This window comes from Rhamphochromis sp. 'chilingali', assembly GCF_963969265.1.
Source record: "Rhamphochromis sp. 'chilingali' genome assembly, chromosome: 1".
NCBI lineage: Eukaryota > Metazoa > Chordata > Actinopteri > Cichliformes > Cichlidae > Rhamphochromis > Rhamphochromis sp. 'chilingali'.
Window position 1 is genome coordinate 2,845,174 of NC_137929.1, and position 16,573 is coordinate 2,861,746.

The window sequence follows — 16,573 nt, forward strand, 5'->3', positions numbered from 1 at the left end:
CTGGAGATGGGGAGGGAAGGAAGGGAGGGGCAGTGACCCCTCCCTGGGGCCAGCTCCCCCGCTGACCCCAGCTCTTACTGGGACAGTGGCGCGGCTGCCCCTCTGTGGGTCTTCCTTGGTCTCTTGTGTTCTGGGGGCCTCTGGATGTCTGGAGTTTTGATCTCCTCCATACCCGCTTGATACCATAAAGGACAGGGCTGTGGCTCCCCACACTCCCTAACAGATCATTACATGGAGAAACCTTTGGAATGCAAGCATGCTGATCCACACAGGTGTACACATGGGTATTCACAGACGCGGACTAAAGCTTTCTTGGCTGCTGCCTCAAAGCACACTGTGCGCTGTCTATCTTGCGTGCTGAACAATATCGTCTATTATTTAGTAACTATTGATATCTATGACTAGCTAGTTTATTGTGATGGTGCTTTTTTTTTCTATTATTATGTTGCTCTTTGTTGTTTGCTGTCTCCTCTGTTTGTTTGTTTTTTTCTCCATACAGGTGACCCAGGAGTTTTTTTTTTTGTTGTTTGTTTTTTTTTCCCCTCTTCCCCCCCTTCTCACCGTCTCTTCTCCCCTTTGGTTTTCTTTCTTTCTCTCCCCCTCTTTCTCTCATTCTTTCCCCCTGTCCTATTAAAAAAAAAAAAAAAAAAAAAAAAAAAAAAAAGATGACAAAGGATGAACTGAAGCTCCGCCTTCACGTGATGTCACATGCTGCTGTTTCTGATGTCACTTTAAGAAAAAAAAAAAAAAAAAAAAAAAAAAAGAGACAGAAACCATTCAGATCTGGGACCATCAGCTGACTGATGATGTCACACAGACTGTGTTTTTCAGGAACAGTGATTCTGATGTGAGCCTGCTAGCTGACAGCAGACCTGATGAAAGCACATGTTCACATCTGTGAGGACAGACTGGACTCTTTGACTGCACCTTGGTTCTCCTCAGAGGTCTGTACAGGAGCATGTCCACCCCCACTGAAGATCTCAGTCACTGTGAAACATAGAAAGCTGCTTGTGTGGCCTCTGCCTCACATGTAGATACAGCTACAGGTTTCTCTGTCAGTCAGACTGAAACAGTGTCCTGATGCTGCATCATTCAGCTCTGTGCCCCAGTCAGCATCACTGGGAGCTACCAGTGTTTCTGCCCTTTTCCTGTAACACTACACTCAGCACAGGCTCAGCTGGTATCCAGTGTTGGACTTTGGCTTCAGCTGCTGTGATAGATCCTCTAACATAGATCAGCTCTGCTACATGTTGTTAGATAAGTGCAGCTGCTGTCATGTCCTGATGTTTCTCTGGCTCAGCAGCTTCTCCATCAGAGGTTCACATGGAGCTGATCCAGTATCTCCAGTAACTGTGTTCTGTGCCTCACTGGTTCATCCTTCTGTCTGTGTGACGTCAGTCAGATGTTGAAGTTCAACTCTGTAATCTTCACTGTGTCACAGAGTTCAGTGAGTCCCGTTATTCACAGTATCAATCAGATCATCAGAGAACAGCTGATCAGCAATCAGTGGTGCCAACAGCGCCTCCTGTGGTGAGAGGATGCAATAATGCAACGTAGCATTTTTCCACTCAACACTTGCAGTCATGGAAACTGTCTGTTGGATCTGTGTGACGTTGCTTTCTTGGTTAGAGTTCCTCACAAATGTCCAGATGATTCTTCTAATGAGGCGTCGACCATGTTTGCAGCTCTTTGGAAGAAAACGTCGCCCTTTGCCATCCTTACTTTTCTTTGACTTCTTCAAATGCAGCTGAACTCCAGCTGGTATTTTCTTGGACTTTGCAGCTGTTTCTGGTCATCAGTTCATTCCTGCAAACCTCTGAAGCTGAACAACAATGATGCTGCATTGCTGGCTGATCCCAAAAGGTTGATTCTGTTCATCTGGACGTTTTCAGAAACGTTTGCTCACTGATCAGGTGACTTCTTCAGTCTCAGCTGACTGCAGCTTTACAAGCTTACAAACAGCACATTTGCACAATGACTGAAAGCAGCAGCACCTGATATACATGATACTAATATAATACATATACATATATAATCCATACTAATGATGAAGGAACTGAGCTCACAGTCCATTGTTCATTCAGTGAACTACTCAGTTTATTTTGGGCCTCAGAAATGCTCACTCTGTTTGTACATCACTGTCAGCAATAGACTCATTCTGCTGTGTGGACAGGAACACATGTGACATCACTTCCTGTTTGTTTGTGACTGAAGAAGTTTACAAGGAATCATTTAGAAGAGTTTCAAACATCAACTGATTGAATCCATGAATCTGAAAACGTGTTTGTGAGTGAAAGAGACAGACATGTACAGACTGAACTATCTGTTCAACAGTCAGAGTGTTTCTGTAACAGGAGACACTCTTTACACTCCACTCAGCACAGGGACACTGAGGCACCAGGAAAGACTCTAAACCCAGGATAAAGAGTTTGAGTGAATGTGGTGTTGAAGGTGTGGAGGTGGATCAGAGTGTCAGAGGAGACTCTGTAGAAGGACAGAGTGCCAGCAGGACAGTCCACATACACTGCTGCTCTGTTAGAGACAGAGGAGGAGGAGGAGGAGGAGGAGGAGATGGATGTGTGTCTGTTATTGTGACTGACAAACTGAGGACCATCATCAGAGCAGCTCAGACTCCAGGACTGATCATTGTTTCCAAACAAACAGTCACTGCCTCCTTTCCTTCTGATGCTTCTGTAACTCACTGATATATCAACTCTTCCTCTCCACTCGACCTCCCAGTAACAGCGACCAGTCAGACCATTTCTACACAGCAGCTGATAAACATCAAATCTGTCTGGATGATCAGGATATGACTGAACCTCCTCCACACGTGTCACCTTCCTGTTGTTGTCAGACAGTTGGAGCTTTGTGTGCACTGTGTTTGTGTCGATTGTGAGTTGACAGGAATCTGATGGAGAGAACAAACACAATCCAGCTGCAGTTATTGATCCATCATCTGTTCATTGATTGACACTTTGATGATGACTCCTGACATGATGAAGATGGTTGAATGTGTGCTGCTTTGTTTTCATGAATCCCATTAAAAACACACTTACACTTCCTCAGACCTGGTCTCAACCATCGGACTCCAGCAGGCTCCACCCTGAAAGGAGGAGGGGGGTCAGAGCAGCACAGTCAGCATGCACACATGGACATTACATGGCTCTCACACACACACTGTTACACACTGATAAAGGAACAGTCCAACATTTTCACAAACACACTTCAATCCATACGTGGATCAAACTGCTGATGACTGGACTGATCCTAGATCAGTACATCACTGTATTGAAATGAAATACGACTGATTCAAACTGTGACCTTCATTATCTTTATATTCCTCTCCTGTTTAGGTGGAAAGGACACCTCCCTGCCTTTGCTGCCAGCTGGTTTTCTCCTCTTGGAAACACATTTACCATGGCTGACACTTTATTAGGTACACAGTGCCCACTGTCTCAGGTACAGTTCACCTGTGACCTAATAAAGTGGAGGTCACTTGTTATGAGCCATCTCCCTTCAGCTTTTTTAGCCGACCTGTTTACCTCCAACTTTGTGTCAGCAGCAACGAGCCACACACATCACATGAACTTGTGCATTAAAACAAGTTAGTGGATTATCCACCAATAAATGAGGAGATATTGGACGAGTTAACAGATGACAGATTAGGCCTGGGTCTTTGATACTGTTAGCAAACACAGAATATTAACCAGGAACAGCTCATTCATTTCCATCATTTAAGTTGGCTGATACAAACCACACCTCATCTCCTAATGCACTGAGCTTTCCTTATCTCTGACTCTAACTGACTGCTGGGTCCATGGTGTTCCTCCCCTGCTGAGAAGGTGCAAACAGCTGCCTTCTTTCAGTCACATACATCAGTCTGTCCACTGTTATTCTTTCCATGACTTTCCCTGGATGAGGTGTTAGAGCTGTAGGCCTATAACCTGTGGTCTTAGTGGGGTCTTTCCCTGCTTTCACAGTTCTTTCCAGCTTCCTGATATATTCTATTATAGAAGAGCAGCAGAGCCTCCTCTAACTGCTTCATCATGATGTAACACACCTGATCCTTCCCAGGTGAAGTCATTTTATGCATTTAAGAGCTGTGTTGAATTCAACATTACAAACTGAACATTAGAACTATCCTCCTCTCCAGGATTTTCCTGATTTAACATTTCAATATGATTCATTTTTGTTCTCTACACCTGCCGTCATCACTTCAATTATTCCCACTGTGGATTTGATCATATTGTTTTCCCAGCATCTCTACATTTTCCCATCCATACTACCTGGAGCTCATTAACACTATTAATACTGGAAACTGCTGTTGAAGCCTGATGGTGACACTTTCTGGTGAAGAAGTGAATTGCAGTAACAGGACTGGCTGGCTTATGATACACTGGACATTTCCAGCGCTTTGTTTTCTCTGCTCACAGACAACACAGATACACGCATGTATATACAGCCCACGTCCAGCTCTGCATGCACTCCTGCTGCTCCATTTCTATAGAGAATAAACAACGTAACACAATCATTCTCCATTGTTTTCAACTCAACCAGCTGCATTTAATGAAGGAGTTTGAATTTACTTTACAACAGCTGCTGTTGTTTCCTGTCTGCATTCATGTTCTTAACTGTACTCCACACATTCTGAACTGGTGTAGTTCTTCCTAAAGTACTGCAGTATTCCTGCCAGTACATCCTCTTAGTTTTCCTAACTGTTTCCTCTGATGCTCGTTGCTATTCTTTCCTCAATGCAAATTCATGCTAAGCTCCTTCATATCCATCCCTGTTTCTAAACCTGTAATAATTCCTTTAATGTGTCTTTGGCCTAATTATGAGTCTGTCCACATGTTTGTAGTTCCCCACTTGCTTTGGTTTCTTAGCTCTGATTCTCTGAAATTTATCCTTGAAATCATTTACTGGCATCTCTCCGTCTCACTCCCACTATCCCCAGAACACCAGAGTATTCATCTCCTGGTTTATCCTATGGCCTCTTTGCATTTTCTCCAATCATCCCTGTTTCTAGAGTCTCGCCCCATCTGCAGGCAGTCCAAAAGAAACTGCCTCTGCCATTTTCTTCTTCTTAATCTTTGATTTTTCTCTTCACTTTCTCCATTGGGTCTTCTTAGACGCACTTTCCAGAAAGCAGCAACATTTTTTGTGCCCCATTTTTCAAATTGCGCATCTTACTTCAGCTTAATGTGTTTCCTGTTTTGTTTGTACACAGGTCATGTAAAAGAAATCCTACCAGAGACTCGACAAAGCTGAACTGAAAGACAGCACAGGCAATAAATCACAGCAGCACAGAACTTAAGCACACATATATAAGGTGATTTAACAAATCATGTCTGTTGTAAATGAGTAAGCCATTTATCGACCTGACTCAGGTTTTAAATCATCATCAGAAAAGACTGAATCCTGACCTGAGAATCCCAAGTGTACACTTTGGACTTTCCACTGCAGAAAACAGAAGCTTCAGTCCTGAATCCTGCAGGTTGTTGTTACCCAGATCCAGCTCTGTCAGATGGGAGGACTGGGAGCTCAGGACTGAGGACAGAGCTTTGCAGCTTCTGTCTGACAGGTTACAGCCACTCAGTCTGAAGAAAGGATGACAAGAAGACATGAAACACTTGTGTTAAAGTATTCATGGTGCCATGAGGAGCTACTACATTTACAATATTTCAACACTGTTTCAGGACATGCTGGAATCCTTATTGCCTCATGTTACAAAAGTCAAATGTGGCAGTTTACTGTGACTTGCATGGATTCAATAAAAAAACAAAAACAACATACACTGGCTCAATGTTATTTTTTTCCAAATGAAATTGATTAAATGATGTTAATTGATGAAAAAAAACAACTCGATATCACTTGATCTGACCTCAGCGTTTCCAGTTTGCAGTATTGACTCTTCATCCCAGCAGACAGAAGCTTCACTCCTGAATCCTGCAGGTTGTTTTTACCCAGGTCCAGCTCTGTCAGACGGGAGGACTGGGAGCTCAGGACTGAGGACAGAGCTTTGCAGCTTCTGTCTGACAGGTTACAGCCACTCAGTCTGAAGAAAGGATGACAAGAAGACATGAAACACTTGTGTTAAAGTATTCATGGTGCCATGAGGAGCTACTACATTTACAATATTTCAACACTGTTTCAGGACATGCTGGAATCCTTATTGCCTCATGTTACAAAAGTCAAATGTGGCAGTTTACTGTGACTTGCATGGATTCAATAAAAAAACAAAAACAACATACACTGGCTCAATGTTATTTTTTTCCAAATGAAATTGATTAAATGATGTTAATTGATGAAAAAAAACAACTCGATATCACTTGATCTGACCTCAGCGTTTCCAGTTTGCAGTATTGACTCTTCATCCCAGCAGACAGAAGCTTCACTCCTGAATCCTGCAGGTTGTTGTTACCCAGGTCCAGCTCTGTCAGATGGGAGGACTGGGAGCTCAGGACTGAGGACAGAGCTTCACAGCTTCTGTCTGACAGGTTACAGCCACTCAGTCTGAAATCAAGCGGGAAGGGAGAGAAGATCAACCAAACAAATCAGAGCTTTATTGGTTTTTTGTTGTTTTTAAGCAGAAATCAGTGAGGTGCTGGTAGATTCTGTTCTTTTGGTTTATTACCCAACAACACACACATACACTAATATTTGTGACTTTTGTAATAGTAGCATTTACAATGCAAAGCAACAGCGATCACAGATTGAAGGGGCCTGAATAAAACTACAATGCAGTGATTTTTAAGATGACCTGTTCTTCCAATTTCCAACAACAGATTTCTCCAACCTTACAGTTAAAAATAATTCTTTATCTCATACTGAATCTTGGTGCAACTCCCCCCAGTTTATTAAAATGAAGAGGTACTGAAGTTGCTGTAAGTGATGTGTGATGCCACTGATTTCCTTTCTGATCCAATACAAAGTAAAATTCAGGCTGGTATCTGCGATACTGATGAAAACTATTCCTTCAGAATCAATACAAGACATCATAAGAAAATATGATGTTTTGTATAACATAAAAAGCCTGAATTTTAAAATATTCAGTTAATAATCAAAAACAGATGTGACTGAAAATAATAAAACTGAGAAACATTTTATGGCCATTCGATCCTTTTACAACCATTGCAAGAGCTTGGTTGGCATAGCCGGCAATACGTTGGATAGTAATAAGTCCGGTGGGTGATGGGCTCCACCAGGGCTGCCCTTTGTCACCGATTCTCTTCATAAATTTTATGTTTAAAGGCTGTATCAAAAGTTCATTCAAGTTACAATATTGTGGTCAAAAGTTCTCCTTTTTTCTTTTATACTATACAACTACGCTGGCTCATGGTTTTAGGACATGGTTCTGTCATGGAAGAAATCTATGACCACTTTTAATCAACATTTTAAAAATAAACATGATCACAGATTTACTTACAGAGCTTTGTTGGAGGCTTTGACCACTGGCAGCATTCTCAGAAGAGCCTCCTCTGAAGCAGAGTATTTCTTCAGGTCAAACACATCCAGATCTTCTTCTGATGACACTAAGATGAAGACCAGAGCTGACCACTGAGCAGGAGACAGTTTATCTGTGGAGAGACTTCCTGATCTCAGGGACTGTTGGATCTCCTCCACTAGAGAACGATCATTCAGTTCATTCAGACAGTGGATCAGATTGATGCTTTTCTCTGCAGACAGATTCTCACTGAGCTTCTCCTTGATGTACTGAACTGTTTCCTGATTGGTCTGCCAGCTACTTCCTGTCTGTGTCAGCAGACCTCGTAGGAGAGTCTGATTGGTCTGCAGTGAAAGACCCAGGAGGAAGCGGAGGAACAAGTCCAGGTGTCCATTTGGACTCTGTAAGGCCTTGTTCACAGCACTCTGGTGAAAAGATTCTTTTTGGTTTAAAAAGCTAAAACTCTTGGAGGTTATTTGTTTCTGTTCAAGCAGATTTTTTCCAGAGTTGCTGAAGGTCAGATGGACATGAAGAGCAGCCAGAAACTCCTGAACACTCAGATGGATGAAGCAGAACACCTTGTCCTGGTACAGTCCTCTCTCCTCTTTAAAGATCTGTGTGAACACTCCTGAGTACACTGAGGCTGCTCTGATATCGATGCCACACTCTGTCAGGTCGGATTCATAGAAGATCAGGTTTCCTTTCTGCAGCTGATCAAAAGCCAGTTTTCCCAGAGACTCCATCATCTTCCTGCTCTCTGGACTCCAGTGTGGATCTGTCTCAGCTCCTCCATCATACTTGACCTTCTTCACTTTGGCCTGAACCACCAGGAAGTGGATGTACATCTCAGTCAGGGTGTTGGGCAGCTGTCCTCCCTCTCTGGTTTTCAGCACATCCTCCAGAACTGTAGCAGTGATCCAGCAGAAGACTGGGATGTGACACATGATGTGGAGGCTTCGTGATGCCTTGATGTGGGAGATGATCCTGCTGGCCTGCTCCTCATCTCTGAATCTCTTCCTGAAGTACTCCTCCTTCTGTGGGTCAGTGAACCCTCTGACCTCTGTCACCATGTCAACACAGCCAGGAGGGATCTGATTGGCTGCTGCAGGTCGTGTGGTTATCCAGAGGCGAGCAGAGGGAAGCAGTTTCCCCCTGATGAGGTTTATCAGCAGCACATCCACTGAGGTGGACTTTCTAGGGTCAGTTAGGATTGTAGTTTTGTGGAAGTCCAGAGGAAGTCGACACTCATCCAGACCATCAAAGATGAACACAACCTGGAAGTCTTCAAAGCTGCAGATTCCTGCTTCTTTGGTTTCAGTAAAGAAGTGATGAACAAGTCCCACCAAGCTGAACTTTTCCTCTTTCAGCACATTCAGCTCTCTGAAAGTGAATGGAAATATGAACTGGATGTCTTGGTTGGCTTGGTCTTCAGCCCAGTCCAGGCTGTATTTCTGTGTTAAGACCGTTTTCCCAATGCCAGCCACTCCCTTTGTCAGCACTGTTCTGATTGGTTCGTCTCTTCCAGGTGAGGCTTTAAAGATGTCTTCTTGTCTGATTGTTGTTTCTGGTCTGTGTGGTTTCCTGGATGCTGTTTCAATCTGTCTGACCTCATGTTCATCGTTGACCTCTGCAGTCCCTCCCTCTGTGATGTAGAGCTCTGTGTAGATCTGATTCAGGAGGGTTGGGTTTCCTGCTTTAGCGATGCCCTCAAACACACACTGGAACTTCTTCTTCAGGGCAGATTTAAGGTTACGTTGACATACCGTAGGAAAATGTTCTGGAAAAAGAATGCAAAACATTACGTCTCATTTCTTTAAAGCATGGATATTTGGCTACATGTTGGTCAGTCTCTTAAGACAATAACAAATGTTCTAGTCATCCATCCATTTATATTTTTCCGCTTATCCAGGGCCGGTCAAGGAGGCAGCAGCCTAGGTAGATTAGCCCAGACAACCCTCTTCATGACCACTTCCTCCAGCTTGTCTGGGGGAACATCAAGGTGTTCCCAGGCAAGCCAAGAGATATAATGTTTCCATCGTGTCCTGGGTCTGCCTAAAATGCCAGTGGCATCCACGTAGCAGTTGTTGGGAATTATTATTGCCAGTGGTTTACTTATTTTCACCATAAGCTTTGTGATATGGTAATGGTTACGTTTTGGCGAAATATGTTTTACATATTAACCTAATAACCGCTGCGGTGTAAATGTGGGCTAAGCTAGCTGTCTCATGGTAACGTGAGTTGTGGTTTTTCTTTTCGTTCGAACAGCTTGAAGTGGGATTTGAGCATTAAACACAGTTATCGCCAAGCTCCGAGGTAAGTTTTTTTTTTTTTATTGTGTTTTAATAATGTTGTAGTCAGTGCAGCAGCTGTAGTGGAAGATGAGCTTGTGGTTGGCGACATTCCCAAGTGGGCTGATGCATTTGTCTTGTTGTTCCGATTGTTTTACGTCTTACATCTGGACTATCCAAAAAGCCTGGTTAACACATTCATCCAGAAACTCCTGATGGGCCTTGAGGATGGTAAACAGTTGAAACCATGTCTTCTTCGCCTCAAAAACAATCTTTTACTGCCAGAGTAGCACGTACAGGTGCTGGCACTATACTGCTGGCAAAATTCAAACTGTTCCACTGAAGTTGATGCCTCGCATGACTAGTTGCACTAAACTGTAGTAAAGTTTCATACAAAGATCTGGAGGTTTAGGACATCTGCTGCTATCTTTTCCCCACAGCCTGAGACAGACTGAGACAAACATGCCTCTAGATAGCTTTTTTATATGGTGGGTGTTCTATTTAACTTAGTCTTATAATGAAATGCTCATACATATTTTTTGTTTTAAATGTTTCTATTTTTAAAAGTTTTAAAAGGGAACAACTGGAGAAAAAAGATTATTTGTTATAAAAAAAACTATTTATGTTGAAGTTTAAGGGAAAAGCTAAAGAGTAGACTGAGACTATTTATTTGGTTTAAATGTTTATAAAAATGCCTTTTATTAGATTATAACAGCATCAGGCTGATACTTTTTTTATGTTGTTTCCAGAATTATTTTTAAAAGAGAGCCAAAGAAAAGGCTGAAGCACTATATTGTTTAACATTTTCACTGTACAAGTTGTACAATAAGCACTAAAAACATGTCCAAATGCAGAAGCATGTAAAGTTTTGTGCAGGTGGTTATAAATAAACTTGCAATTGCAAATCTGTCTCAGCTTTCTTTCTTTACAGAAAGACCCTGTCTATGAAGGGTTAGACTTAGCGTGCACTTTAATAGGTAATTAGAGTTTATATAAGTTATAATATTTAAGTTAGTAAAGTAATGAAATAAAGTTCAAATAAAGTAAAATATACAAGTTTAGTGAAATTAAACTTTGTAAGTTACAGGTTGGAGGTAGTTACATTCTTTGATTTTATTCAGGTCATATTTTTTAAGTTACAGTGAACTTGTAGTTTTTAAGTAAGTTAACTTTAAAACTATTATATAATAAGTTTCCTCATAAATGTTGAGTTCACTGGACTTATTCAGGTTTACAGTGTACCCAACAAGGAGTCGTTTATCTCTCTTAGGGACCTCGCCCCCGGAGACAGGCGAGTCGTCCCCTCATCCACCAGTCTGCCTCAGACTGCAGCTGAAGCTCTGCCAGAGGTGTATGTTCAAGGTCTTGCAGACCAGGGCCTCTGTGAGGCGTTCACACGCACGTTTAGTTGTGCCAGGTCTGTCCAGCATCCTGCGGCGTCCTGGTGCCACGTGCACTTATGGACCCTTATGTTCAAACATGCCGTTCATTAAGGACAAACTGTGATTTGCACAGAAGTCCAAAAACAAAACACCACTCGGATTCAGATCCAGGAGGCCGTTCCTCCCAATCACGCCCCTCCAGGACTCACTGTCATTGCCCACATGAGCGTTGAAGTCTCTCGGTAGGACAGCAGTGGTTGTTTAATGACTGTTGTAGTCATCAATCAGCTTAAACGCTTACAGAAATGCTCTTACTGCAATAGAGACGCTCAGCCAGCTCCTCCTGCTTCAGTCTCCTCAGGAAGTTCACTGTGATTGTCACAAGTGCTTCTCTGCTCCTCTCCTCCTCATCCTCCCTCTGACTCTCTAAGCATTCTGGGTAATCTGGACTCAGAACCTTCTGGATCTTCTTCAGCTCGTTCTTCACAAAAGTGATGATGTTGTCCTCCAGCAGCTGGAACAGAATATTTATGAATGAGCCAATCAGACTGAAATCATGTAATCATGAAAACATGTAAACACAAAGTGTGCATAATTAACCTGATGTTTCCACCTCTGATGAAGTCTCAGCTTTGTTTTTATACCACAGTAGTTTACACGGAGTTTGTAGTTGCAGAGAAAGACTCAAATCATTTGGAATTAAATGTTTTTACTTTACAAGGTTTAGAGGTTCTTTCAACAGTGAAATCCAAGATAAATAATCATGATTATAATATTTCTGACTGAGTCAAAACTGAATTTGTGAATCAGAACTGAATCATTGTAAAAATCAGCAAAGTACACAAAGTCTGTACTTGTGTTTAAGGACAACTACTACTATTAAAAACTACTCCAGTAAAAGTTGAAGTACTCATCAAACTTAAAAGTAATAGTAAAAAAGAAAGTAGCTCTTTGGAGGACGTTTCTACTTTTAAGAAGTAAAAAGTTCAGATATTTGTTTAAAAATGTACGAAGTAAAAAATAGTTACTACTCAAGTAAACTACAGATACCTGAAAACAGTAATTAGGTTATGTAATGAAGTATTTGTACTTTGTTCTCAGCCCTACAGACAATCCACTGGTCTACAAAGAGCAGCATGGAGATGACTGTGAACAGAACAGATGTAACAGTAGTTGTTGTACATGTACAGACCATAAATATGGAGTCCAGCTGTGTTTGATGCTGCTGGGCAGACTGACCACTGGGAACCTCTGAGCTCTGCTGGTCCACTCTGTGGAGGAACCATGAAGGATTAGATCAACACAGGATAAAGATCCAGGAGTTTCTGCTCAAATAACTTCATCTGAATCAAGTCTGTCAAGTTTTAAACTCTCAGATTCTGAAGATATATTTTCTGTTTTCTATGAACTTTCTTTCATCAGTGATGGAAGTGATGATGCTGCAGAAGCTCAGAGGAAACTTTGAGAAAACTGTGATGAACCATCAACTAATGCTCTCAGGAGGCCAAAGGTCCCTGAATGTAACTGTGCAGTAGATTCATCGAGTGTTTGAAACCTGACCACTTCCATATGTTTTCATTCTAAGAAGAAGTCCTTTTCTCATTGCTTTGATTTGAGTTTTCATTTGAGTTTTCCGAGTCTCGTATTTGGAGTCGAGTCTAATCAATGATCTGACAGAAGAACATTAAAAAGGATTTACCAGTGCTGTCAAAATTAACATGTAGGGTTAGGGTTAGGGGTTCATCTGTTATCATGATTAACATGATAAAAACCTTTAACACGACACATCTGGAGAGCAGAACGACTCAAAATCCCTGAAATGTTTCTATCAACGCACTTCGAGCAGTTTGTCCGAGTAGAGTTACCTTTGCACATGTGCAGATGTGCAGCACATCTGTTAGTGACGGCAGCTGAACCAATCAGCTCAATATGGAAGATGACAAACACACACTGACCTCTCGATGGAAAGTTTGAGCATTAAAAAAATAACAAGACGGACCAGCCGACCAACATGAAGGATTCTGCACATCGTGACAGAAGGAATTTTCTTTTCACCGAAGCACTTCCAGCTTAAAATATCACAACAATGCAAAGCACTGATGACACAACTGCCAAGTGGACAAACTGCAGACCTGTTAGTGTTGTTAATAACATAGTTTTGGTTCCTCGTGTCAAAGACTTGAAGAAGAGTGACAGAGAGTGTTAGACTGCTGCAGGATCAGTGCCACCTCCACAGACCTGTGAAGAAAATGATTGTTTGACAGATGGGCTCAGATTCAGGATCAGCTGAGGAGTTTGTGGCTGACAGAATCCTGCAGGTGCAGAGCAGAGCCCATCATTAGCATGCAGGACTGTCCCTGGGGGGGTCGGCTCATTCAGGAGGTTAATCAATGTTTACATGTTCAATAAACATGTTAAGTGTGTAAATTTGCCCTTTTCTCTCGAGTCTGTTTGCTCATGAAATGAACTTTGATTCGTTTACATTAAAAATGATGTTTAATGGTGATTAATCCAAATGAATCCACAGTAACCCTGTGATGAGTCTGATTAAACATTTTCATTAACAGCAGTAATATAGATTATATATTATTATATATTAGTGCACACTTAGCTTTTAGTATATATGTTTGTTACAAAGTTGTATTTACAGCAGAGAAGCTGAGTTAAAGACTGAAAACTATTCAAAGTCTCTTTGAATTGAAGCGTTTAACATTCTGTGTGTTTATTCTGCATTGGCTTCATTATATGGTGTAAACGTCTGTTACAGGCTTAAATATAAAGTTGGAAAAATGTAACTGCAGCTATTGATCAAGTAATTGTGATTAATCAGGATTAATGACAGAAGATTGTGTCATTAATTAGTCATGTTTTAATCTACTGACAGCACTAGTGTTCACTCTTGTGCCTCCAACTGTTTTACGCCCTTTCAACACCTTCGTGGTCAAAAGTGTACACGCACAAAATCTACAATAAAATCCTCACGCAGCAATAGGACAGACACACAATCCATTTATCTCTGTCTCAAACACACACACGTGTATTCAAAGCCTCGATTTGTTCATATTTCATCTGTTGTGTTTTTATCTTCAGCGTTTTCAGTGTTGCTGCATTTACACCAAAAATGTTTCCATTGATGAATCAGATTGATTTGAATGTGTTTCATCCATACAAATCCCTCCCTGGTGGTCACATGACTCTATAACATAACAGGAGTCATGTGACAAGAGTTTCATGCTGTAAAATGTCAAAATGGTTGAATGTGGTGGAGTAAAAATGTGAGATGTCAACTACTTTTCTTCAATATGAAATGTTTGCAGGGCCTGACAGGAAGTGGACGGACGCTCTGATCACTTCCTGTTTGCTGAAGTGGGTTTTCAGTTGTTTAGAAACCAAAGGCTTGTTTTAAAAGACAGTTTAAATGGGACTGAGGGAACGACGTGTTTGTAGTTTATATCCAACAACATCAAGCAGTTTAATCAAAGAGTTCATGTTACTAACAGCTCACCTCTCTGCAGCAGACACAGGCTGGACTTTAAAATGAATGGGACAACCTTTAGACCAGTCACTCTGTAAGGACACAGAGCTGGGTGGTTTCTGATTGACGCTAAAAGTAAGTGAACATGAAACATGTGTCACATCCAATGTGTCCAATACATAAAAAGTATAAATAAAGTATAAATTGTTAAATAGTAAAAGCTGATTAAAATTTCAAACATTTTAATACTGACATGAACTTACTTTTCGTCAGATGACTTTTTTTGCCCTAAATTACGAAAGAAATGCTTCACCCGCTTGCTCTTAGAGGACACAGAGCTGGGTGGAGGTCCAGGCTGGTTCCTGTGAATAATGATGCAGCAGTGATGTGAGTGCTGAGCTGTGACATGGAGAAGAGTCATGGACAGTTAGAGATGGTCATCTCACCTCTGAGCTTTGGTCTGGCTCTCATGTTCCCCACACAGAGTGCTTTTAGAGGGAGGGACTCCCTCCTCTCTGTCCTCACACTGATCCATGCTGCTCAATTCAGCTCACACACACTTTCTACCTGCAGAGGAAACACAAATCATTCATGTGCACATCAGCTGAAATCCTCCTTTCATCATGTGTGCTGTCCAAATATCAGCTGCTTCTTTCCTGCTACATCTCAGTGTCAGCTGGATGCAGTCAGACAGCAGTGTGAGGCAGAGGAAGCTGCCATCAGCTGCTCTGCTATCAGTCCACTAGATGGAGCCTGAAGCACACACGATGCATTCACTGACACACACTGATTCACTGTGACTGGAAGCTTCAGTCAGTCCAACACGTGTGAACAACATTTTAAACCTTTCAGCTGATCCAGGATTCAAAGAGGATCAGCAGAGTTAAAGCTTCACACTAATTCTTCCTGCTGAGTTTGCAGAGAACTGCACACACACTGATTCACTGCTAATGAGAAGCTTCTTCCATCCAGTAATTCATCATCCATCAGCTCTGCTGCTGCTCTCAGTCCTGGACTCTGATCACACACTAAAAGCAGCTTTTTAACTCGTGTCTGTAAGAACTCTTAGTGTTAGCTTAGTGTTAGATTAGCTTTAGCTTAGTGTTAGCTTAGCGTTAGCTTAGTGTTAGCATGCTGTGTGCTAGCTCAGCGTCAGAGCTCTGCAGGTGTCTCGTGTGTAAATATTAATCACAGTGACAGTAAAGGAGGTAAAGGGCTGTGACGTCATCACGTACGCTGCGTCCTCTGTGGGCTCTGAGTGAACTCAAAGTACAAACTACAAGTACACAAACACGAACGTAGCTCAGAGTGGCGGACACACTCGGCCTCGTTGGTCCAGCTGTGAGTCCGTTACCGTGAACTATGGAGCGGCAGATTTGTGCTGAACTAAGCTGCACACAGCTGATGTTAGCCAGGAAACATTACACACTGACTTTAATGGAGAGACCGGAAATACAAACACACACAGTTTGTTGTGTGAAGAAATCAAACACGAGCTGAACAAACAGTAAAGTTCCTAAAGACAAACTGTTAAAGGAGGAAACAAAGCAAACTTACAGTTTCTTCACACACCAACAACAAGCTCCACTCCACACCTGGACACTAAACACGGACACACAGGTGAGCTGCTTCCTGGAAGGAGGCGGGACTCCACCTGAAACTCAGCACAGGTGGGAGGGGCTCAGCTCTGTGTGTGCTGATGTGTTAACTTTAAAAATATGCCGTCTGACTGCTCAGACTGAGTCAGAGTAAAGTTCACATGCTGACGTGTGGAGACATGAAACCTTGTTGTAGCTGCAGGTGTGAACACACTGATCCCAGATCAGCTCGGCTGTATTTGTAACATGAACATTTCTGCTGCAAAGCTTCAAATGTTCAGCATGTTTCTCTGTTTCCAGTCTATAGATCCAGTCACACTTTCTACCTTCACCTGTGCAGTAAAGACTGAGAGCAGAGCTGAAAGCAAGCGTCCAATCAGTGAGCA

General features: G+C 42.1%; 2 protein-coding genes across 3 annotated transcripts in view; one reads left to right on the forward strand and one right to left on the reverse strand.

Moving 5' to 3' along the window:
* The window catches only part of LOC308398076 (uncharacterized protein), a 30,829-nt gene that overhangs the window by 1,293 nt on the left and 12,963 nt on the right, over positions 1–16,573 (forward strand). The gene's annotated exons all lie outside the window — the stretch shown is intronic.
* On the reverse strand, positions 770–16,236 carry LOC308397141 (NLR family CARD domain-containing protein 3-like). The gene is made up of 12 exons (XM_080882896.1): positions 16,147–16,236; positions 15,036–15,156; positions 14,853–14,951; positions 14,620–14,718; positions 12,307–12,385; positions 11,430–11,628; positions 7,427–9,221; positions 6,340–6,513; positions 5,882–6,055; positions 5,424–5,597; positions 3,057–3,103; positions 770–2,908 (listed from the first exon to the last, which is right to left on the reverse strand). The coding sequence occupies exons 2-12, from the start codon at positions 15,122–15,124 to the stop codon at positions 2,376–2,378; spliced, it is 3,462 nt and encodes a 1,153-aa protein (XP_080739022.1). The 5' UTR covers positions 15,125–15,156; positions 16,147–16,236; the 3' UTR covers positions 770–2,375.